The sequence below is a fragment of the Pleurodeles waltl genome, chromosome 4_1, assembly GCF_031143425.1.
Source record: "Pleurodeles waltl isolate 20211129_DDA chromosome 4_1, aPleWal1.hap1.20221129, whole genome shotgun sequence".
Taxonomy (NCBI): domain Eukaryota; kingdom Metazoa; phylum Chordata; class Amphibia; order Caudata; family Salamandridae; genus Pleurodeles; species Pleurodeles waltl.
The window spans coordinates 1,012,913,132-1,012,937,797 of NC_090442.1; the positions used below are offsets into that span (position 1 = coordinate 1,012,913,132).

General features: G+C 43.8%; 1 protein-coding gene across 1 annotated transcript in view; it reads left to right on the forward strand.

Annotated features, from left to right (window-relative positions):
• LOC138288350 (V-type proton ATPase subunit S1-like) overlaps nucleotides 1-24,666 on the forward strand; it is a 321,316-nt gene that overhangs the window by 253,066 nt on the left and 43,584 nt on the right. Inside the window, exons 7-9 of the mRNA XM_069229885.1 lie at nucleotides 15,527-15,768; nucleotides 23,887-23,940; nucleotides 24,157-24,397. Of these exons, the coding sequence (XP_069085986.1) occupies nucleotides 15,527-15,768; nucleotides 23,887-23,940; nucleotides 24,157-24,397 (537 nt within the window). The remainder of the gene's footprint in view (nucleotides 1-15,526; nucleotides 15,769-23,886; nucleotides 23,941-24,156; nucleotides 24,398-24,666) is intronic.

Below are 24,666 nucleotides of genomic sequence, written 5' to 3' on the forward strand. Positions count from 1 at the left end.
CACGTGTGGCTCGAACTGGGCGAAGAGTTCTAAACAATACCAGGCCTTCTCCATGGCCCCAGCTAGGTAATCAAAATGTTTCATTAGAGCTCTAGCACCAACCTTCAAGGCTGGACTGATGCCCACCTAAGTGTTTTTCAGTGTTCTTTCTGTCCTTCTGTACATTGCAGCTGTGGGTGTACAAACCTCTTGATTAACCAGAGTTTTCCTTGACAAGGTAGGCAGCTTGAATCTACTTTATACAGATGAGGCAATGCTTTCTCTGCTTCCTCCCAAAAACGAAGTCCTCTGCATTAACCAATGCCATTGATACACAGCTCTACTTGAAAGTCTCCTCTGCTTCAGATATATGCCGCAAACACAGGTTGCACATTATCCAGACCTGGATGTCCAGTGCCTACCTGAAGCTCATGTACTGTACAAATCTGGCCCAATGACATGAACCTTGACTGCTGTGAACCCCAGCTTTCATCGAATTCCTAGTCACTTCGATTCACCCTAGATACCAACCTCACCCTGAAGGAACACATTGCAGAAAAACAAAGACCTTTTTGATGCACAGGTCCAGCAAACATCAGGAAAATTGAGTTGTGGCAAAGGATAGTCGACAGGGTGAATTCTCTAGGGAGCTACCCACACACAAGGGAGGACATCAAGAAAAGGTGGAATGAAATCAGGGGGAAGGTCCGTTCCATGGCCGCCACGCACCAGCTGGAGGTCCACAAGACTGGCGATGGACCCCATCCTCCTCCCCCACAATTCACATCATGGGAGGAGAAGATCTTGGACATCCTTCATCCTGAGGGCCTGACAGGAATACTCGGGGGAGTGGAGTTGGGTAAGTCACTACACCAATAATGTCACCAAACAGTATTGTCTTGCATGCTCACTGATCACCTTTCCCCATCTCAATGACCAGACAACCTACCACCCCGTGTCCAAATGTCAAAATACCACTCTCTGGCATGCCACATGTCTAATAAACTCACTTGGGGTCACAGTGTTTGTGGTTGGCATGTGAAGTACAGGGACTGACAGCACTACAACTCCCAGCAGGCACTGTTCTACCTGTAAGAAAACCAGAACAGTGTACAACAAGTTAAATTGCCCTGATTGTTAAGCTAACAATCAATAGAACCCACCTGAATGCTACACAATTGAACAGTCTTTGGCAATGAGAGTAATGCTATAGCCCACTACCAGCACTATTATAAGCAATGCACAGCTACAATTGTGTTCCCTACTAAACTGGCATTTGAAATTACCATCCAAACAATGTCATGTACTCACTTGGGAGGGGGGACTATATAGGAAGCGGGATGTACTTGTTGTACACCCATACATGGGCCCAGCTTAAATGGTAATTCCCATACTGTTGGCTAGCTAGGTTACCATTGTACATTGTGCAGCTGTTACTTGTCTCAATTATGCCATACACCTTACTAGGAGATAACTGTACATTGTCATGTCTTTACTGAGCCAAGATATGAGTCAATCGACAGTCATCTAACCACCATGGTACTCCAAGAGCTTGGAGCATGGTGTATGCAACTGGAAATCTCTGTGTCCCACACAGTTCTAACTTGTCATTATCATATTGGGGGATCATGTAAGGGATTTGTGTGCGTATCACATAGCATGTCTAGTGGTCAAACTTAATTATCACTTGTTGCATTACTTTCAGCAACTGTGGGTTCCACTTTTCCTACAGGTAACCTTGCCATTCTGAACATGGAGAGGACACCAGACACTGCCACTACCCCTCTGGATGAAGGCCCCAGTGAGGAAAAAACTTGTGGATCTTTGGACAATGGGGACGAGGCTGGCCTGTCAGGGACACCTGGTCTGTCAACAACTGTGAACCTCAGCCTGCCCACATCGATTCCTCCCAGCCCTGTTGCATATACATCACAGGCAACCATTCACCCCCAAACCTGTGTCCCAATGCCAATATCTTCCATCCTGTGCCCCCCATTTCAGGTTTGTAAACCCAGACAATGATGGACCTGCCACCAGTGGGAGTGGGCACACTGTGCCTGGGGCACAGGCACGTGTGGGTGGAGTGCATGGGAGGGATGGTATTGGCCAGGGGATGGAGGCTCCACTGGACACAACTGGCCAGGAAACCATTTCCCAAGTCTTGGGAGCTTACCAACTATCCCAAGGCGTGATGGGCCAGGTGCTGATCATGATGGGGGAGATCAGACAGCTGCAGAGGGACAACCACCAGGATGTAAGCAGCAGTGGCAGGCCTGAAATGCCCACCTGGCTTCTATTGCTGGGGTGCTGAGAGACCTGAATACCACCCTGAGTAGGTTTTGTACCTAACATCTGGCCTCCTCCACTAACAGTGACACATTAGGCCCTTCTACACCTGCAGCAGCTAGTGGAATGGAGGCCCTGCCAGGTGAAGGATATGCCTCAGACACCCCACCCTCTGTAGCTGAAGAATGCCCCCCACAAACATGGACGTCCCCCCTTGAGGACCAGATGCTAAGACCAAAACCACTGTCAGGAAGTGAACCTCTACTGATTGGATCCCTTTGTGTGGCACAGATACACCCTGTTGACTGTTCTGAAACCTATCTCCATTTTCCTATGGTACAAGGACACTGGACATGTGTTTCCAAATGGTGTATCAGCTACCCTGATGATTTCATCAACCATGACTGAACCATTCACTGTTTACTTTGTGTTATTTGTGTTAAATGTCAATCAATTAGCTGTGCACTCCCAAATAAATACCACGTAACCACAGATCATGTGTTAGAGTTTTTGTTATCAATCATATACAACTGTCATGTATGACAACACTTGCACATAAATGTTTATCTCAAATGTAAACCCTTTGCCATGTACATCACATACATGATGTTAGATACATACAGGTTAGATATTGCATTGGCTAATTTTAATAGACATTACTCAATTCACTAGTATTGCACTTTCCCACATTTAGATTGGGAGAATGCCAATTATCACACAGAGAAGTACTGCTGCTAACTTCAATGTATCAGCATAGATGTCATACACTCCCAACCCACAGACTACAGATGTTAGAGACGTGTCAGTCTATCACTATCCCAGGAGGCGAACATATTTCTTAAATGCATCATCAGCTAAAGCCTTATCACATACCCATACCATGACTCCCAAATTAACAGACGCCGTGAAACAGACAGAGGTCAGTACTAATGTCATGAGTCATGGAACCTTCCACTTACCATGGTCAGGTACCTGGAGGCTTGCCAACCACCTATGTCAGTCTTCAGACACATGCACATTGGTTTGCAAAGAGGAAACACACTGACAGCTATATACAAGTTAGTTCTCATCCAACACAAACCATCATGTTGTTAGAGAGCATGGATACCACATTATGACGTGGCTGAGACAAATAAACACACACATCGCACCACTGGCCCACCTCCAATACCAAACAGGTCTTTTGTGTGAAATAGGGCACTACCATCCCACTGTCCTTACAGTCTGGGAATAGAACTCACACACCGCAAATCTTATGCCTGTCAGCACCTGGTTCAATCCATGTACACTTCACATGTCAGTCTGCAAATCCCATCTGCCTGTGACACTGTCTGAACTTGCCAGTTGAGGATGAGCCAAAAGTGAAATCTGTAAAAGATAAGGTACAGGCCACATTGATACATATGCATAACACAGCATTTCATATATACAAATGTAACTGTGATTGTGCATTGTGTAAAACTTAGACTATGTTTATTACATGTCTGTACACAACTCCATGTAACAATCTGCATGCATATCTGAGTCAAAGGCTTTAGAGCCACTTATGACCTCTCTGATGGTTATACTAGGAACCTTATGAGGCATTCCTAACCTCACTTTTTCCCCACTGATTCACTTTAATTACATCATGTCACATACCTTAAGTCAGGTGAAGTACTGATTGATGAGATCAGCCCTGATGTCTCCAGCTTCATCCTCACCATGCTCATCCTCATTTGGCAAATCTGCATTCCACCCAGAGGAGCTGCTGGCTCAGCCCTCATCTGGTATGAATGGTATCTGGCATCTCAGGGCAAGGTTGTGGAGCATGCAGCAGGCAGCAATAATTTGACCTACTTTATTAGATGAGTAGAGGAGGGATCCTCCAGATTTATCAATGCAGCAAAATCTTGCCTTCAGGAGCCCAAAAGTCCGCTCCACGACATGCCTTGTCCTTCTGTGGGCCTCACTGAAGCGCATCCCCTGGCGTAGTTGGGTACCTCACTGGTGTCAACAGCCACGGACAGTTTCGGTAGGCGAAGTCCCCTGTGAGGAATAGTCACAACAAGCCTCACATAAATCTTGGACATTCATCTATCTAGTAGCAAATATAAGTTATAGACACACATGACATATGTGATTTACCAACCAGCCAGGTCCTCTCTGTGTATTATCGTGTCATCACCAGTGGGATATTGCAGTTCCGCATGATGAAGGAATCATGGCCTGAGCCAGGATACTTTGCACAAACTTGTGAAATGAAGAGGTCAGCCAAACAGACCACGTTGACATTAATGGAGTGGATGTTTTTCCTGTTCCTATACACCTGCTAATTGGCATTTGGGGGAACCAAGGCTACATGGGTACCATCTATGGCTCCCACCACGTGTGGAATGTGCTCCAAAGCATATAAATCAGCCTTTAGATGGGTCAAATCTTCATATTGTGGAAATCTGATGTAGCTGTCCCACTTTTTTCAACTATACAGACAGTACAGCTTTCAAGACCAGACTGAACATAGGCTAAGACATCCCTGCAGTTAGGACCACTGTATTTTGAAAGGACCCAGTGACCAGGAGGTGCAGCACTGGCATGACTTGTCCAATGGGAGGTATGCTATTGGGATTACGAATGGCAGGCATCAGATCTGGCTCCAACTGATAATAGAGATCCATGATTGTCTTCCTATCCAGGTGGTAGATTTGAATCACATGTCAATCCTACATGGTCTGCATGCCTGCTAGTGGACGGTACACTGGAGGTTGTCTTGCTCTTCTCATGTCAGGGTAACTATGTGGTAGAAAACCAGAATGTATGTCTGTCACTCAATCTGTACAGCATAAGTATGATCACACCAACCTCACATATAATGCTACTTATTGACACATGTAACGGTGAAAAAGTTGCAGTCAGCATGTACCTTGGCAACAATTGGCTTATAACTGCATTCAGATCCCCTAACAGCTATCATGTACTTTGAATGGAGAAACATGTCACTGAAAGTGAATGTAACATTAACTTACTTAACATGTTGCACATATTTGGTACACCTGTACCATTTACAGATTGTCATTACTCTGACAATACTATTTCATGCACATAACTCAGGATACTTCTATTTAACATCTCTACATGACACATTTCTACATGTTTGCATAAAGGCAGCAGTGAACACAATGTCGTAGATACATTTCACAGTCAGTGACACGCCTTTCTAAACCCTATCGTTCATCTATGAACCTTAAAATTGCAGCTGCCTGACCTACTGTACTGGACTTTAGAAAGTGACCTAACTCCGCTGGCGTATGTCATCATGATGGTAGGCAGATACCACCATGCTGGACATTGCCATTGGAACACGTTGCTGCCTTTGGCGGACTTGGGCCAGTGGCGACGTCCACCGGCAGTAATGGTCCTGTACGTGGAGGACGTGACCGCCATCTCAAACTTCATCCCTCACTTGACTCCTGACACTGCTGCCAGCAAGACCTCCACGACCTGAGCACTTGTGTACTGTCTCTGGGAGCAATCATGCCACATCCCACAGGTGATAGGGCCCCTACCTTCTTTCCTGATGAGCTGGACAAGTTTGCGGAGCAGGTCCTACCCTGTATGAACAGCTCTATGGTGCACCAGAGGAGCAGGTAAGTGTATAGCAATACCAATGTTTGAATCTTGGAGTGTATGATGATTTTCTGGAAATGTGGTTGAATGAAGGATTGAGGTGATATGTGTGGGTAGATGGACATGTGCACATGTTCATATATTGATTCTGAGTCCTGTTACATAGTAGGGAGTGTGTGATGTATGTTCTCTGACACACCTACAAACTGTATTTCATCAAATGTGAAGGTGGTGTGAAAAATACTTGGACAGATATACCATGTTCAGAGACATGCTTGTGGTCTAGTCATATGTCTGAAGCCAACCCTTGGTGCTGGATATGCATGTTGCATGCCTGTCTCAACATCACACGTGGCCTGACCGCAGATGGCCATTCCACATAGAAGAGGATGTTGAAGGAAGTCTGTGTATAGCTACTTGCACTTACTTGTATTTTCACCCTGCTTGTTTTGTTATGGTGCATGTGGACATGACATTTTCTTCTTGTTTGTGTCACCCATGTAGATCAATGCCCATCAGAAGAAGGGGATTTGGCATGCCATCACCAAGAAAGTGCAGACCCTGGCGTCCACAGCCAGGGGAGCACCACTGTCAGAAGCGGTGGGATGACCTGAGATGCTGGGCCCAGAAGACCACAGAGGCCCAGCTGGGGATGTCCTCCCAAGGAGAATGGGGTGCCTGTCAGACCTTGACCCCCCTAATGGCCTGCATATTGGCAGTAGCCTACCCTGAGTTGGGTGGTTGTTTGAGGGCAGCAGAGCAGCCACAAGGTGGTAAGTACAGACTCAACACATTTTCATCCCTTTAGCAGGTTAGCGTAAGATGTGAAAGAATCTAAGCTGTTAGAGTGTGGTAAGTGCAAAGGGTTTAAAATTCTCAAAGAAACACATAGATGTACAGTCATCAACATTGGTACATAGGTGATCCCATTTTCTTTTGTTTAGGAACAACTCACTCACCTATGTTGTCCCCTCTGTAGAGAAGCATATAGTGATGCACATGTGACTGTGTCATATGTGCACCACTATACAGCTTTTCATACCCTGCTGGCTGTTCCTTCCGACCTGTAGATCTATACTCCCAATATCATGATGGTAAGTTTTCCGGGTCTCTGCCCTCTGTCCATTACAATGTCCCTTGATCCATGTCTTAGTGCAACATCGAGTCAGACAAGTGAAAGTCATCCATACTTTTCATAAGGTTTCTGATAAGTGACAGCATCATGTGAGGCTGTGATGTCCATCTGATATCTCACATGCCATACTTGCATATTTTAATCTGAGTGGTGAACCCCTTTGGTATGTGAGGGATGTACATAGGCCTCTGTAATGTGATATCTGAGTGACCATCCGACTTGTAGGTTACCATGGGGATATTGCTAGACTCTTATGGGATCACATACATTGATATCAAAGCTATGAATAGTATGTTCAAGTTCTGCAGATGCTATTTCCTTAGCCATGGTGTTGTAGTCATGATTAATAGTCCAAGACCTCTTCTTTAGCTACTGGCCACGGGACCTCCAGTCATGAGAACACTGACACTGAGAGACCCAGTGGCTGGGTGGGCGAGGGGAGTGTCACGGGAGAGACAGAATCTACTTCATCATCCTCAGAATTCTCCAGTGGATACTCCCTGGGGGTGGCGGACCCATCTGGGTCCACCCCAGCACCATCTCTGTCTGCCACCCCCTTTCTATCACTGCCCTTCCTGTAGCTCCCCACCCAGTAGGATGTGTCCGCTCACCCAAAAGGGTGGGCGTCTCCTTCACCGCAGGCACCTTCCCCCCAGCCCCTGTTACCTCTGCTGCCCTCAGTGAGGAGGCTGTTGATCTCCTGAGGTCTATCTCTGTGCCTCTGTCGGCCATTGTAAATGCCATCCAGGGACTGGCAACTCAGGTACAACGGAGTAGTGCATTCCTGAAGGGCATTCACAGTGCACTGGCTAGATCATTTCAGGCTCTGGCCTCCACACTGACGGCAGCCGGTCACCCTTTCTCTCCCATCCCCCCTCCACCTTCCTCTTCCCAACCCCAAACCCCCCTTCCCAGACCCAGCCAAAGCACACAAACCGACAGGCATGCATCCACCTCAACATCCAAGGGTATCGCTGACAAACCAAAGCACCACAGGCCACACCACCGGCATACACACAAGCAACATTCAGATGCACACACAGCAACACACACAGCAAAATTCACAACCTGCCTGACACCCCCACCACCCCCAGCATCATAGACAGCACACCTGGCACACTGGCAGACACCACACCAACATTTACAGATCCAGCCATTAAACCTATCCTCCTCAAATAGCACCCCAGCAGACCCTCAGCTATCCACCCCTGTCACCACAACCACAGACACATCTATATGCAGCACATCCACCACCTGCAGTCACCATCCCAACAGATAGTCACGCACAGCAACCACGGCATCCCCCAGCACCTCCAACCCCGCAGCCCAAGACACATAAAATGCCCTAACTCACCCACCAACAGACACTCACCACCCACAATCATACCACCCACAAGCATGCACTCAAGGCATCCATACCAACACCTTTTACAACCACTCCGCTCACACCCAAACCATTTTGCTATGACCGTCCCAGTGTGTGGAAGAAATCCTTCCTTTCTGAGTTTGCCTTTTTCCCTACTCCTCTCCCCCGTGAAACCCCTAATCGTTCCGTTTCCCTCCCCAAGGCCATCCCTTCCACCTCCAAGGTCTCCCCAACCCCCCCTGCAAGTACCCATGCCTCTACCCCTGCCAACACATTTACCCCTCCCAAGAAGACCCAACCCTCCCCAAGCCTAAAACAAACTCCCTCTCTCAAGCCAAATCCTAAACCGCCCCTTTCCAAGCCTGTTGTGTTATGTGGCTTTGTGTGCTTAAACTGTGTGAGTGTGTGTGTATTGTGCATGGAATGATCAGTACGATGTGCTATTTGTGATATGTGTTTCAATTGGTAAGTTGTATGATTGTGTAAATGTGTGTGTTCTTTGCCTGTTGGTTGTATATTGTGTTTTATGTGTGATGTGTCCCTGGGTAGTGCCTGTTGTGAGTGATTGCCAATGTGTTTCTGATTGTGTGGTTGTGGTGTTGTTGTGATGTGTTGTTATGTTGTATGGTATTATGAGAGACTAGGCCTGTGCTGTGTTGCTGTGCGTAAGTGTGTGTTTTTGATGTATAGTGTGTGTGTGTGTGGTGGCTGCAGTGTGGTTATATTTGTTGTTGTATGTGAGTGTGCGTGTCAGTGTACTGTTACATGTGTTTTGCCCGCGCACCCCCTTCCCTATCGTATGTAATATAAGTATACAAAATGTAACAATATACAACAGTAACAGGTAAGTGTGTGTACTTACGGTTGCTGTGATCGTCGTCGCCAAAGATTCCGTAGGCTTTCGGTGAGTAGGAGCAGCAGGATGACGTCTAGATGTGGTTTCATGGCAGCTCCGGATGAGTATGGCTTCCTGAATATGAGTGTCTCCTTTTATACAGTTTGTTTCTGTCTGGGTTCCCATGGTGGTGCAACCGTGGCGGAAATCTTGGAGGTGTGCAGCCTCGTAATAGGTCCGGCGGGAACATGGTCTCTGTCAGCCTGATGGTGCCATCATTCATCCGTGGCGGTCTGACCGCACTGGCAGTGCTGGTGTTGCTTTGGTTGTATTCCGTGGGGAATAACCCCAAAGTCATAATTTGGCAGTCTTCTCCACCAGCCTGTTGGCAGTCTGACCGCCGCCGCCAACATGGCGGTTCCCAGACTGCCAAACTCGTAATGAGGCCCTTAATCTCCTGTGCTTATAGTAAATTAATTTGACCTTGTGTAATGTAATCTGGTGCTTACGTAAATACTCCAATACCCCGGACTGTGTTTTCACTATATTAAATTGAAAAATATATATGGAATCTAAAATGCACCACTTGGCTTCTGTTAATACTGAAATCGGTATGAGGTCTTATCCCATGCTCTAATGCAGAAGGTGTTTCGCAAATTTTCTGAAACCCATGGTTTCAACACCAAGATTTTTCAGAAGCCTTGTGATTTTAGTGAATGGATGCCAGAGGTCACAACTCCATCCTGAATAGTGTTCTATCTCCAGACTCCAGTGCAGTTCACCATCTGCCATTTTCATAGGCAGATCAATATCTTTGCCACTGTGCCATATAGAAGGGCACGAACAAGGTTCTGGTATTTACAGAAAATGGTGGTTATTGCATTAAAAAATCATCCTGCCTCATGTTCGTTAAAGGTAGGTGGGGCGAGAAAGATTTTAGGTCTATAAAGGGAGTCGTGGTCTAAAACGTTTGGGCTGCACTGCGTTAATCTTCTGAATTAATTGTCTGACTCTTGCTACTCATATAGCTTAAAATAGAGAAACTGAAAATAATCACATTTCATTGATTCATCCTAAATTCCTTTTTTTAAAATCTCCTTTTTTATCTCACCCAACAAGAGTGGTGTTTGAGAACAGATACAAACCTTTGATATTCGTGACAGGAAAGCAACTGCATTAACCTGTAGACCCAAAATAAAACCTCCCCATTAATAAGCTCCCTCCCGTATTCTTAGTGTGGATGTGGCATATGCCATGACATCCGTATCCCTCCCACTCCAAGCCTAGCTAGAACTGGTGGACATTCAAACACAGCCTGTTTCTATCACTTGCCCCCTGCCTTCATTCCCAGTGAAGGGAACTTTGAGGAAGCACTGAAAGACCATCTCCGCCTCTTTTCATAGAACATGATGCCCAGCTAGAGTTGCCTCCTGTACTTGAATGTTCCTGCCTTTACAAAAATTAGGAGAATCACCTAAAGTGGGTATGTTTCCCCTTATTAGTACATACTTTAAGCATTAAATACTAGAAGAAAACACTTTAAATGTGTTCTGGCGCCGCCTCAAAGAACCTAAACTGTAATTAAAGTAAACAAAGAAATAAAGGCCTCGTTAAAAATGAATACAGATGATGATTCCATATAAAGGTCTACTTAAGTATCATGCCCGGGCCTTTGCAGAATCTTTCTACATGAACAGATAGCCAGTATTTTTCTCTGAGAAAGGCGGTGATCATATGGCCAACTGAAACTCTGATAGCAGCTACCGGCGTGCCCCTCAGAGTTCATGGGGGTGCACAGCAGACCTCTTCATTCTGCTCAATGCCACAAGCCAGGGTCTGCATGGAACGCATAGCAAAATCTCATCTCGAATATTCTGACAAAACGTGCCCCTCACTAGACTGCCTTTAAAAACTGAAAACTAAAATGGAAATCCCCTGCAGGGATTTCAGACACAAAAAAACAGGATTTCAGGTGAGTGTTTTTTTAATCTACCTATAGACGGAGGGAAGGGTGTTTTTCCTTTAGAAAAGTAAAAAGGAAAGTAGGACAAATAATGTCTGCGTGTAGAGGTGGCCCCTCCTCATGTCAGTATTGACTTGAACAAGAAGGTTTAATGAGGAGGTAATGCCTCATGTGATACAGATGTTTCAAGACATCTTCAAAGAAAACACATTTACACTCATGTTATTGCTCGGTCCCTTCTCGATGAACTTGACAAACCTCACAGTTTATTAAGCTACTTTCCTAATTCAGGCAAAATTGTGAAAGTGTTTAGGGAGGCTGTATGCACTCTAGAGGAAAACCTGTGTGTGCCCCACTGATGCAGTGAAACTTTCCACACTATGGTAAGTAGACTCAACACAGGTATTTCTTCAACTCTGCTCTCCTGCTTCCCTTTGTTCTACAGCTCACACTTTTCTCAAACCTTTCTGTCAACATCAACAGCACGTTCCTCTAGGTTAATCTTCTCTGGTAATTAATGTTTCGACGAAGGCCAGTTGGTGTTTCTCTGATTGCCTATTCTTTGGATTCTTTCTTTCTCATCAAAGTGCACACGTTTAATTCAGGTTTGTTAAGTGCATTCACTGAGAAGATTGTAAAAATTCCTTTTGACTTCATAGCTGGGGGCACTCTATGTTGGTAACAAACTGGGCCGATTTACGTCACGTATATTTTTAAGAATATGTGCACCCTCACTTGTGTGCTGCTCACCCACCAATAAGGGATGGATGGTTTGCCGTATATTTGCCTTCATCATAACCCAGCATTGCTCTATCAATGTGCCCTTCCTCTAGCTTGAGCTCTCTATTCCAGTGGTACCTAGCTCAGACAACATGGTTCTTAATCAAGTAATCTAATCTTACTCTGTGAGTGTCCTCCTGGAAAGAGCATCCCCTGTTCAACCTTGCTGGGTGGGAGCTCCCTCTAAAGCCCGTCTGGGGTGAAGCTTGTTGTAGGCCCTTTCTTGGAGGAAACTCAAAATATGAGGTTCTGCGAAGTGAACCCATACAAAGGTTTTTCCCATGCACTTGTTGTTAAAATCCAACTATGCGCCACCCACAATATTTAGATTCTCATAAATGTAAAATACACATAAAATTCCATTAACAGTTGTATACAAGTTACTAAAAAAGGTTATTGTAACCAATAACCTTTTTTCGAACTTTGTATACAGTTTTATGTTATTTTTGGACTAAACATTTTGGATGATATACCTAGTCCATTGGGTGATAAATTATAGTAACAAATGTCAATAGTATTTTATGTGTATTGTATTAAATATTTATGAGATTCTAAATATTGTGGTTGGGGCATAATTAGTTACTTTTGATACCGAAGTTATATCAGTTGTTCTAAGGTTGATAATTAAGCATCCACAAAGCGAAAGACTAGATATTAATAACAAGTCCAGAGGAAAAACCTTTGTATTGGTTTGGCTGAACCATATCCCCTGTACCTTTGTAAAAGGGGTCACTCTCTTTAATTGTTGATGTCTGCAGAAGTGAACACACATTTTGGGGCACTGCCAGGAGGTAACTGAAGGTACGGTTTTCCAACTCACAAAAAGCACCGTTTTTATTAATTGCGATTCAGTAGGACGGGAGGCCTAAAATGGATGCACTCCTCCTCCTATTGAAGGTGTCAATGGTTTGCCCTACAGTAAATGCCGGGGTTTGACCTACTGGTCTCTTGGCCTGCCTTTTACTCCATGCTCAAAATTGCCAACCTCACAGAAAAACCACGTAGAGCGAGCATAGCCATATTACTTTACACCTATAAAGGGACTGCTTCCAGCCTGACCATAACCAAAATAACAGTACTAGTCTTTTGCAGAGGTACAGTCACATGGATTATCACAATTTTCTTTATTTGGGGTACAGACAAATTCTTGAAATTACTGCAGGAAGTGTATAAAATGCAGAATTAGGCAGCATTATGTATTACTATTAAAAAACACAGAGAAGATCTCTAGCTCTCACCCAAAGCTTGCTTGGTATATGGTGGTGGAAGGAACACAATTTGAGATTAAGGGCCTAATTTATATCTTGGTGGTATGTATACTCCATCACAATGGAGATGGTGGATGCTCACTGGCAAGCTAATGGTACTCCGACCTGATTTAAATGCTGGTGGGCTATTGATTTAATCACAACGAAAACTACTCCGTCTCTGTCATGATTAAACAAATCTGACAGCCCTACAGAGTAAAGTCCATTGGAGGCAGCTCTTTAAATCTACCCTCCTAATTTAGATGGGAGGGATTAGAAGTCAGTTTTTACTCCCCACCACTGCCAGGAAAACCCTGGCCGTAAGGGGTCGTGAAATTTGATAAATGCTCCCATCGCCATGGGAGAGGACTCCCAGGGCCAGTGGGGTATTTTCTTTTTTACTTTAAAAAAGAAAATCTTGCTGTGGGATTTTCTGCTTTGAAATAAAATAGAAAACAGTTGGTTGCAGGGTTCCGTCATGTTGACAGAGGCCTGCACCTGACTTTAAACAGCATTGACAGGAACCGCCGTGATGGCGGCTCCTGACAGTGCTCTAGAGATGACCGCCAGTGGGTCTTGACTGCATCTCCACCCGCCTAATTATGAAATGAATGCCAAGCAGGCAGTCATTTCTTGAAGCATTGACATGAACTGTTTTCTCTGTGGGCTCCTCTCAAAGCAGTTTGGTTCAGGGCTCCATCAAGATGACGGAACCCTGTGGTAAACTGTTTCACTTTTTATTTTCAAAAAGAAAATTCTGAAGTGGGATTCATTTTGAAATTTAAAAAGAAGATTTACCCCCCCCCCTGCTTTAATCCGTTGGGTTGTCGGAGCAGTTTGGCCACAGTGGAGACAGAGTAGTCTCCTCTATTGTCAAATTATGGTTCTAAATTCAACAGACAGATCATAGTGTTGGTGGTAAGTACACTCTGTCATTATTGCAGCAGAGTATGCTTACCACCAACATTTAAATTGGTCTGAAAGTGCTTTGCTGACCAGTGGAATAGTTATTGTCTGCTGACTAAATTGATGACTTTGGAAATTGGCACCCTGGATTGTGATCCCGGATTTGAGATTTGACCACAAAGCTTTTAATTGTAGAAAGTTAATTGTATCTCCTAGATTGCAACAATTCCTAATGATGTGTAAGGTACATAATCCCAACGGTGCAGTCATAATTAGTGCTGAAGCACCCATTGTTCATGGTATGCACGGCTGATTCCATAATTCAACTGGAGTCCACCTCTGAAACTGTTATTTCTTGTGTTACCTTGTGATATATGGAGGGAGATAAGTATATGCAGCATATGCCACGTGTTACCTGTGAGTTGAGTGAATGATGGCAAGTGAGGATGATGTTCATGCCTTGCTGGTGGTGGGAGTTGGTGGAAGAATCAGGAAACGTAAGGAAGACAGACTCTACGGGACCACTGTATGCTGCAGCTTGTTCCTTTGTGCAACTTGCAACTAAGAGAATAAATCACTGTCTGTTCCGCATCATCCTCTGTTAACCTTTACACCCCCTCTCTCCCATGTAAGAGCCCTCCCCTGTTTAGGACTGAGGCAAGGTTACAACTCTCTTTGGTACAAAAAAAAGCCTGGAAACGAAACTTTTATAACGGTTTGTCAGTAAACACTCACTGGTACATAAAAAGCAGTGCTTAATTTGTGCCGGTGTTTGCTGGTGCTCGGCACTAGCACTGATTTTGGAACACGAGCACATATTCATGACTGTACACACTACACTGCGGCGTTGTCAGTCTATTTTTTAAAAACACATTTGCAAAGTGTTTAAAAAATCAATATACGATTACAAAAATAATAATACAAATGTTCTCAGGGCATTCCTAAAGCACTGGGCCACCTAGTAGAATCCAAATTGTAACATTTATAGCACTGTTATGGTAACTAGGTGTCCTGGATACTAGTGTTTGACAGCACTGGCAGGAGCATTAGGTGGCGCATGTTGCGGTGGGTTTCTGTGGAATACCTTGATCCCTGGCATGTATTATTTTACATATTAAATCCTGTTAAAAAAGCCAGCCAGACTTGTGCGGAACTGGTGGCAAACAATGCTCTTTGAAAATGCTTTGTTATGACATCAAAATATTAATCTGCACTGCTGCAGTTTTTTTTCTTTTTTTCTCTATCGACGAAATTCTAAAAACTATGGCTTAATGTTTGCAGCTTATGCTACAACGTCTAAAGTTAAGAAGTACCTTCAGTGCTTCCAGTCTACCATTGCCTGACCGGAAAATAAAATCCAGCAGGTCAAAGACAGTCTTTTGCTTCAATTAAAGCTAAGAACTTGTATTTAATTCCATTTCAGATTCACAGAAGTTTCGATGAGATATCGGCGAGGAGACGGCGGCTAATGGCAGAAAGCGCAGTAGCCACAGTTCCTTATCCTCCTCTTAATGTGACTAATGGAACAGACACTTGCATCATTTTTTATGCCACCAACATCTCTCTGACGGTCAACGAAACCATTCACCTGGACGTGACTAACCAGACCTTCATTACTAGAGCGGCTGACACTAGTTCATCTTCCTGTTCAACAGGAAACACGACGTAAGTATCAATTCCAATAGCCCTGGCTCTGCATTTACCCATAAGTAGCTCATCTCTATTTCTGTGTGCAGCTTAACCTAATAAATTACAAGCTTTTGCTTGGTATATATATATATATATATATATATATATATATATATATATATATATATATATATAAAGGAAACAGCTGTGCCAGTCTGCTCCTAATCATACGCATTGCAATGTGCTCACCTAGTGAAATGCATTGTAGTGAATGGCAGGATTTTAGGCTCACAAAAAGGAGAACGTATAAAGGGTGATAACAGATTTTAGTTACAATATAAATAATTTGTTGCTAAGGTGATTTTACCCTGTGAAAAAGCCTTCTGCTGGGATTTTAGGAATCATATTTGAGAGAAAAATGTTTTCTCATGATCTTTATGTGTTATTGGGATCAACGGGCCTGCATGAACTAGACATTTTTTATTTATTTTTTTTATATAAAACACTTTTAATACATTAACATTTTTTTTTCACTATGGTAGCACGTTGCAATGTGTATGACTTAACGTAACAGGTGAAGGTATTTTTAAAAAAACAAAATGGTAATGTGCAGATGGACAAAGGTTGGTGACTGCCGACACACATTCTGTTTCCCTGTAATGGTGCTGATGGTTTAAAAATTGGTGGTAGAATGCTGACGTAGTGCCTGTCTTCTCTGCCAAGTTGGGATTACATGTGGATATATATATATATATATATATATATATATATATATACTGCCGCTCACCACTTTGTAGTTATAGTTAGGACCTAGTTTCTATCTTCACAAAACTTTTTATTTTATTTTTAGGAGCACCAAACATACTTTTTATGGGAATAAGACCCTTTCATTTTTATAATTTCTAAAGAAAATGCTTTAGGTATTACAGTTTTGATTACATCAAGATGATGTCAGGAGTGCCACACTTCTGTAATAAATATAGAATGTTAGCAATCTGGTTCATTAGAATACTGTGGGGAGGCAGAGGTCAGGGGCATGGACTCAGATAATTGAGGGCAGGGAGGAGGGTACAGAGGCAACAAGTTGACCATGCTGGGCAGGCGGGAGGGGCAGTGGCACCACATCAGACCGTGGAGGGCAGGGGAAAGTGTGGCAGGGGCAACAAACCATCCATGCAGGACAGGTAAGAGAGGATGTGGCAATATAAAAGACCATGGAGGGCTGAAGAAAGAGCCTGTGGCAGTACAACCATACATGCCAACACATACGATTCAGACGGTGACTCCAGATGTTTTTAAGCCCAAAAGGGCTTTATTTTATCTGTCCTCCACCAAAAATGTCCTCTTTTTCACTGTAAGTCAGTGGGGAAAATCATTTTTTTTCAAAATCACCCTCTTACCAAGTTCAAAATGTTGGCAAGTATGGTACATTAGATCACTCAGGGCAGGAGGAATAGGGTAGGGACATGGACTCGGATAACAGTGGGCAGGTGGGAGATGGGCAGGGGCACCAACCTGACCTTACAAGGCAGGCACCAGGAGTTGCAGCAGCACAATGCACCACATAGTGGTAGCATGACGGCAGTGCAGCACAACGGACCATGGAAAGCAATAGGGAGGGGACAAAGCCATGCACATGGACAACATAAAGTAGAGGGGAAAGAGACAAGATCAGCAATCTGACCATACCGGATGGACAGTAGGGACAGTTGCAGCATGATGGACCATGAAGGGCAGGAGGAAGTGGGCAGGAGCACGACAACGGACCAGCCAAGGCAGGAGGGAGGGGATAGGGGCCTGCATATGGAAAATGGAGGGCTGGGGGCAAGGGGGCAAGGCTGGAGCAGTAAGCTGACCATTGAAGTCAGGCGGGATGGGCACTGAAAGCACAACACACCATGGAGGGCAATAGTGAGACTATAATGGCATACACAGAGACAATGGAAGGAAGGGGGGGGGTCAGAGGCAGCAAGCTGACCCCACAGGGCAGGTGGGAGGGGTTGTTGCTGCACATTATGCCATGCATACAAGCAGGAGGGCTAGTGGCAGCACAACGGCCATGGTAAGCAGGAGGGAGGGGGAAGGGGAATGCACACAAGATAATGAAGGACAGAAGGGATGGGTAGGGGCTGGACACAGACAAGAGAGAGCAGGAAAAGGGGCTTCACAACAGATCACACGGGGTAGGCAGGAGGAGCAGTTGCAGCACAACAGAGCATGGAGGGCAGAAGGGAGTGGCAGCAAAATGGACCATGGAGGACAGGAGAGATGGGATAGGGGCTTGGAACTTGAACAGGCAGGGTGGAGGTGGCAGGGACAGGCAGCAGTCATCTGACCATGCCAGGCAGGTGGGAAGGGGCAGTGGCAGCTCAAAAGACCACTCAGAGTAGATAGGATGGGCCGTGTCAGGTCCATGGAACACGGTGGGCAAAAAGGAGGGAGCAGGGGCATGCACACAGATGATGAAGGGCAGGGGGAAGGAGGGTAAAGGCAACAAGCTAAGCACAGAGGCTAATTAGGAGGGCAATGAAGGGGCATCGAATTGGGCAACGGAGGACAGGAAAAGTGGGTGGGGACATCAAATTAAATGGAGGATAGAGGCAGCACATCGAACCATGCAGAGCAACAAGTTTGGGTGGGACAGCACAGTGCCAGACCAGGCCCTGCGTTTAACTCGCGCCGACCACTGTGCATTGTGATGGGAATTTTACTTAACATTAAAAAGAACTAGAAATTCACTGAAAAATCAAAGATTACAGGGATGTTACAGTTAGGAGATAGAATTAAAATAGCCTTAGAAATTCACAAAAAAAACCAAAAGTTTTACAGGGACGTTTTAGTCATAACTTGCGCCCTCGCCATGCACTGCTAATTACCCCAGATATTACATCACTCATAACATCTTTTATGACATCATTAATGATATCACTGTAACATTTACAGTAAAATTATTGATGAGAAAACTGTGCATGGCGAGTTATAGTTACCTTAGGGTACGACTTATAGTTATTTGAAATGACTCTAACTATAACAGCTGAAGTACTATGGTTTTATTGCATGTAAAATCTGAACCTAACTATAACATACCTGTAACCTTTGGTTTATTAGTGAATATATATATATATATATATATATATATATATATATATATATATATATATATATATATATATATATATATATATTTGCCTACACTTGGTTTCTCCACAACCAGTGACCAGAGGCACCACTAGAAAATTGTTCAGCTGCATTGATTCCTGAATCTATCTATCTATCTGTCTATCTATCTATCTATCTATCTATCTATCTATCTATCTATCTATCTATCTATCTATCTATCTATCTATCTATCTATCTATCTATCTATCTATCTATCTATCTATCTATCTATCCATCTATGTAGGTAGTGTTTCCATAGAGAAAACGTTTTTGACTTGCCTATATCTTTGGCACTGTTTGACGAATCTTGATGAAATGTTGCGCACAGAAAGTATGGGGGTGATCCGGCAAGCAGGGGGTGAGAAAAAGGGTGGGGGTCAAAAAAGTTTTGTTTTCCAAGTTTATTCCCATAGGACATTTGAACACGACTATAGCCCGAACCACTGGACGAAATTACACCATATTTGGCAGAAAGCTAGCTGTCAGTACGCAGATTGTGCTTAGGGTGTCTGGTGTAAATCTGTTCAGTAGTTTTTGATATATTAAAGCAAAAATACATTTGTATATCCGAGGTCATGAATAATTCCAGAATATTTGTGAATGCTCACACGACTGGAAGTTCTGTAATTGGCTGGCCACAACCTGAACAGAAAGTTGTGGCCGCCCTTTTAAGGTCCTGGGACATAGTCCCCAGGCTGAGAAACTAAAAAAAAAGTAGCATAGGGGGTCAGGGAGGAGGTACCCTGACCCAAGTGGTGTGAAATAGGGGTGTTTGAGGGTTAAATTATGGGTTTTAAATGATTTTTCTTCACCATGCGCCATACTCGTGATTAATCTCGATTAATCTCGATTAATCGTGAATAAGCAAAACATTTTTTTAATTCACTCATTCATACACTAATTAATTCACTCCTACATGCACCCACTAACACACCCACTTAGACACTCATGCAGCCACTCACAGGTCCACTGACAGAGACATGCCCTGTGGTCAACCCCTGCTGCGCCAGGCCAAAGGCTGTGCATGGTGCAGGTTGGGTGTTTATAGGGCTTAGCTGCAGGGTCAGGCCGCAGGCCAGGCCCTGCGGCCAACCCTCACTGTGAATGAGCCAAGGCCGTGTGCAGAGGTGTATCTCTTACTACATCTTTGCTATTCTCACTGCAAAATGTGCAATAAAATTATTGATGATAAAACTGTGTATGGTGAGGGCGCAAGTTATTGTTACCTTAGAGCGTGAGTTAAAGTTACTTGAAATAACTCTAAGTAGAACTGCTGAAATTCTATGGTTTTGTACAAGTAAATTCAGAACCTAACTGTAACGTCCCTGTGACCTTTGTTTTTTTCAGTGAAAAAATATATATGCGCATTTTCAGAACTCAGGAGCTCACGCTTGGGGAGACTTATTGCTAATATTAATTTGGCGCCAGGGGCATTGCAACAACTACTATGTTGCACAGTTTGCACAGTCCTCTCAAAGTGCATTTCTCTTGACGCTTTTTCTGCAATGCTGCAAAATCTATGGCTTTTGCCTGGTTTGCAAACCTGTATCAAAGCACATTTCACTTTCCCAGGTTGTGCAATGCCCTTGTGTACAATTCTATTTGTAAGTATACCCTATGGACATATTGCCGATGCCCAGCAGGATCACTGCCTACAAGGACACTGACTTTGCACATTTTGCACAAATTCCAAAGTACGTGGAGCGCACCCACTTTTCAGCATTTCTACTAGAAATATAACCTATGCTTCTAAACACATTGCTCATCCTCAGTTTGCATACTCCCACAGTGCTTTTACCCTGTTTTGATAAAGGTTACATCGTATTGCCTTGCCTAGTGTTGACAGTACCCCAAAAACACACTGTCCTTTCCCATTTGGCACAACACCCACAACAGATATCCTGTGCCCAGCTTCCACTACGTCCATTAAACACTTTGCCCGTCTCCAGTTTGCACAATTTCCATAAAGTGCATTGCTTTTATTCAGTTTGCACAATACACCAAATGTAATGACTTTGCTAATTTGTCACAGGTCATACAAATCATATTACTCGTGCCCAGTTTGCACAACAACCCATTGTACACACATCCTCCCCACATAATAATGCCCCAAATTAAACTGTGCAAATACAATTACACAACTTCCCACACATATTTTAGGTCAATATTTGTCATGCCCCAAAAGTACATTGCCCTTGCCAAATTAACACACTGTCCCAAAGCACATTTCACTGACACTGTTTTCAGAGCTGCCCACAGAGCACCACTGTTTACAAAGAGCCTCACATACTATTGCACATTCCTGTTGTTTTAAGGCACAGTGGTCTTCCACAATGTTGAAATCCACATTGCTTATAACCAGTTTTCCAAATACCGTCAAAGCTGACGGTCTTGACGTTGATCATTTGCACAATGTCCTAATTTGTGGAGCATACCTGCAGTTTCCACAATGGCATTGCTGTTAAGGTACCAGTGGAAATGATTACCTGTACCCCTGCTTCTTTTAGTTTATTCTCTCCACTAGCAATAATGTGTAATAGGACCTCCTTGCTGGCCACCCACCAAGAAGAGCATGGCACAAGTGCAGATTTGTGTTCATTGTGTTTGACTCTGTTGTGGAACCTCCTGTTGGCTCCAGCACTGCTAGCGGGCTTGAGTCATCTGTTCATTGCATAGACATACCTGCACCAGTGCTGGGCCCTGTGCAGAGACTGATCCTGTATTCATTCTCGTCTACTCTCTCAGTCGCTATTATGAGCACTGAGCCTCTCAATGTTATTGTAGACACATATTCCATTAGGCAGTGTGTGGAGTGGGCTTTCTCCCTAAGCTATTTACGTTTGCGCTGTGGAAGGCTAGCAGGGGACTCTGGTCTAGGCTGGGCCCAAGAATCCGCAACAGCAGAACTAACAGACTCATTTATAGATTGGCAGATATTGGACATCTGCCTAAAGTTGTCAGAATGTCATTTCTGCTCTATTTAGGCTGCGAATTGTTAAACAAGGTAAGGCCCCTCTAAGCGAAATGATTCAATGGACTCAAGTTCCAAAACCCTGCATACACAACCAGCGAAGTTATGAAAAGATCCTCTCTCCCACAAAACTGTCCCACAAAACTGTGTGGCATGCTTCATCATTGCCCCTCACCCTATGAATTACTGTGCATTAGAATAGGTTCAACCAGGGACCTGGGAGCGCTTAGATGTTGTAGAGATGAGGGAAGATAAGATTATCTAGGATGTAACCATGCATACATTATTTAATGATGGTCATCCTAATAAGACTAAACACAATCAGTACAGTGAAAGTACTTAGGTGGATGTCTGAAAGTAGTAATGGCCTCTCCATTCTCTGACACAGTCTAAAAGATATGTCCATCTTGAAATGCCCAGATGAGTTATGTGGCCTTTGTAAGAACCAAGATATCCCTAAATAATATGAGACGGAATCTGCTAATCATGCCATTTTATGTGATTATTGTCTCAAAGAATCAAAGAAAACACATGCACACACCCATGCAAACTTACATTTGTGGGGGACACATTGATTTTCCCAGCTAAGGGTATGTACTGAGTGGTTGGACACATGCCCTGGCCTGTGGACAGGCCCTCATCCAACCCTTCGTAGGTAGCCAGCCCCTTTGCCTTACATGGTGTGGAGTTGCCTCAGGCCAGTTCCTGCACCCAATCCCAGCTGATGCCCAATCTCTCCCCCCTGCACCTTAGCCATGGGCAGCGGTGGGGGTGTTGAGTGGAGGGCCTGGGTGTCATTTTAAGTAAGGCAGACCCTACTGACTTTGTGAAAGGACCAGAACACCAAAATGTAAAAGGTGGGATTATTGGCTTTATGAAGGTATCAGGATACCAACATTTATAAAGCAAATGCACCCTCTTTGTTAGAAAATGACCAATAATTATAATGAAATGTATATTTCAACAGCAGCTTTATTATTTTTTTAAATATTGTTTTATTTTTGTTTTGGGTGTCTGGGTGCCCATCCATTTTTTTCTGGGGGCCACCAGGATTTAGGGTAGTTAGCTTGAAATAAATCTGTTTTCTTCACAGTGCAGCTAAACATTGACAGTGATTGGCATTCGACTGTTTAGAGTTTGTTTCCTTTCTTGACTAAATTGTTAAAGGAGCTATTGGCAAAAGTGGAGATGAATATATTTTGATGATTCGGTGACTGCAGTGTTTACCTCATAAGTATGGATTTACTGCTTTTCCCACAGAGTTTCCAAAAGTTACATATTTCAACGAAACTGTTGTTTCTCTATCAAATGGATAACAAAATACTGACAGAGCATGTGCAGCATATATTGCATTTCCCCCCGCATAACCGAGACAGCCTTGTCACATAATGTGGTCCTACATATTCCATAATGCCAGTAGCTCAGAGAACATTAAAGCTCTGGAGAAAGGACTGGGGCCTGCTACTATCTGTGTTTCACAGGAAAGAAATGTAGGCCATATTTCACGTTTCTCTGTGTAGCACGAGTTTTTCTACCACTGCGTGGTGTGCAACAAAATGCTTTGGTGCTTTTGTTGCACGCAATGCAGTGGTATGAAAGTCAGAATTTTACACCGTTGTGACAGGACCAAGCCTCCCTTGTCCTACACTGACACAGACACTAATGCAATATTAATGCCCTCCCACAACTGCTACCTTCAATGATGGCTAGCCCCACGTTCCAGGGTCTTTTATGTTATACTACAAAAATGATCATTCAATTTTTCTATGGTAAATATTCCTTTGTTATATATCGTTTCCATTAGCCACGCCTTTAAAATAATTTCGGTTATTGACAGTCTCACTATGTATTAGCTCATGGTGGCAACCTTCAACATAACACAGTGAATAAAGTAACTTAAACGTCCTTTGTTTATAGCCCTCTCCATTGTGGGGCATCACAGAGCTTGCTGTCAGCAAGAAAACATGTCAAATAGTCAGAATTTCTAAGATTGTCGTTTTTGTCTCCTGTTTTATCCGTTACAGGTTGTCCTTAAAATATTATAATTTGACTGCAGACATCAGGAGCCTAGAAATAAGGTATGATTTCTCAGCAGAGTTTTAGTTTACTGGTTTGAATTCGAATGGTTGTAAAGATTTGGATGATTGAGTTGTTATACAATAAAGTTAAGTTTAAAATATTACTGTACATTCGCTGTTCTGTTTATAATAATTTGTAATAATACTTTTACACTTAGCGTCTCACATTTTCTTTTCATATATGACACATTAAACTTGTTTTTATTTGGCTTTCAGATTCGCAATGAGCAATCAATTCTACGCGGGCTCGGCGCGGAATTGGTTCACTGTCGACCGTGTTCAGATAATTGCTAACGACAACGCGCCCGGCGCTCTCTTCAGCATCCCCTACGCTTCCTCTCCGGCGGAATACTCCTTTCATTGTCAGTTGGTGGGGACTAGCGCCCTCTATGGGGCAGTCATGACGCCATCCAACGCTGCTGCCAAAAGCTGGAATGTCCTAATATCAGAGTTCCAGGTGAGGAGGCATGCGCCATTCGCATTTCGGAAAACGTCGTTTATGATAGTCCCTTTGGTAAAGATGTGAAGGAAGCAAATCAGGACTCCGCGAAACCAGACTGGGCCTCGTCACAGTTTTTGGCGGGTGGGACTGAGCTCAGGTTTAATCACACACAATAAAACCCACTAGGCAGCTGCCATCCACTTTCGTAGAAAAAGGAGTTTATGGCTGAAATTGGATTACCTTTTGACTTGAAAATGGGCACACAGTATCTAAACTGCATTAAT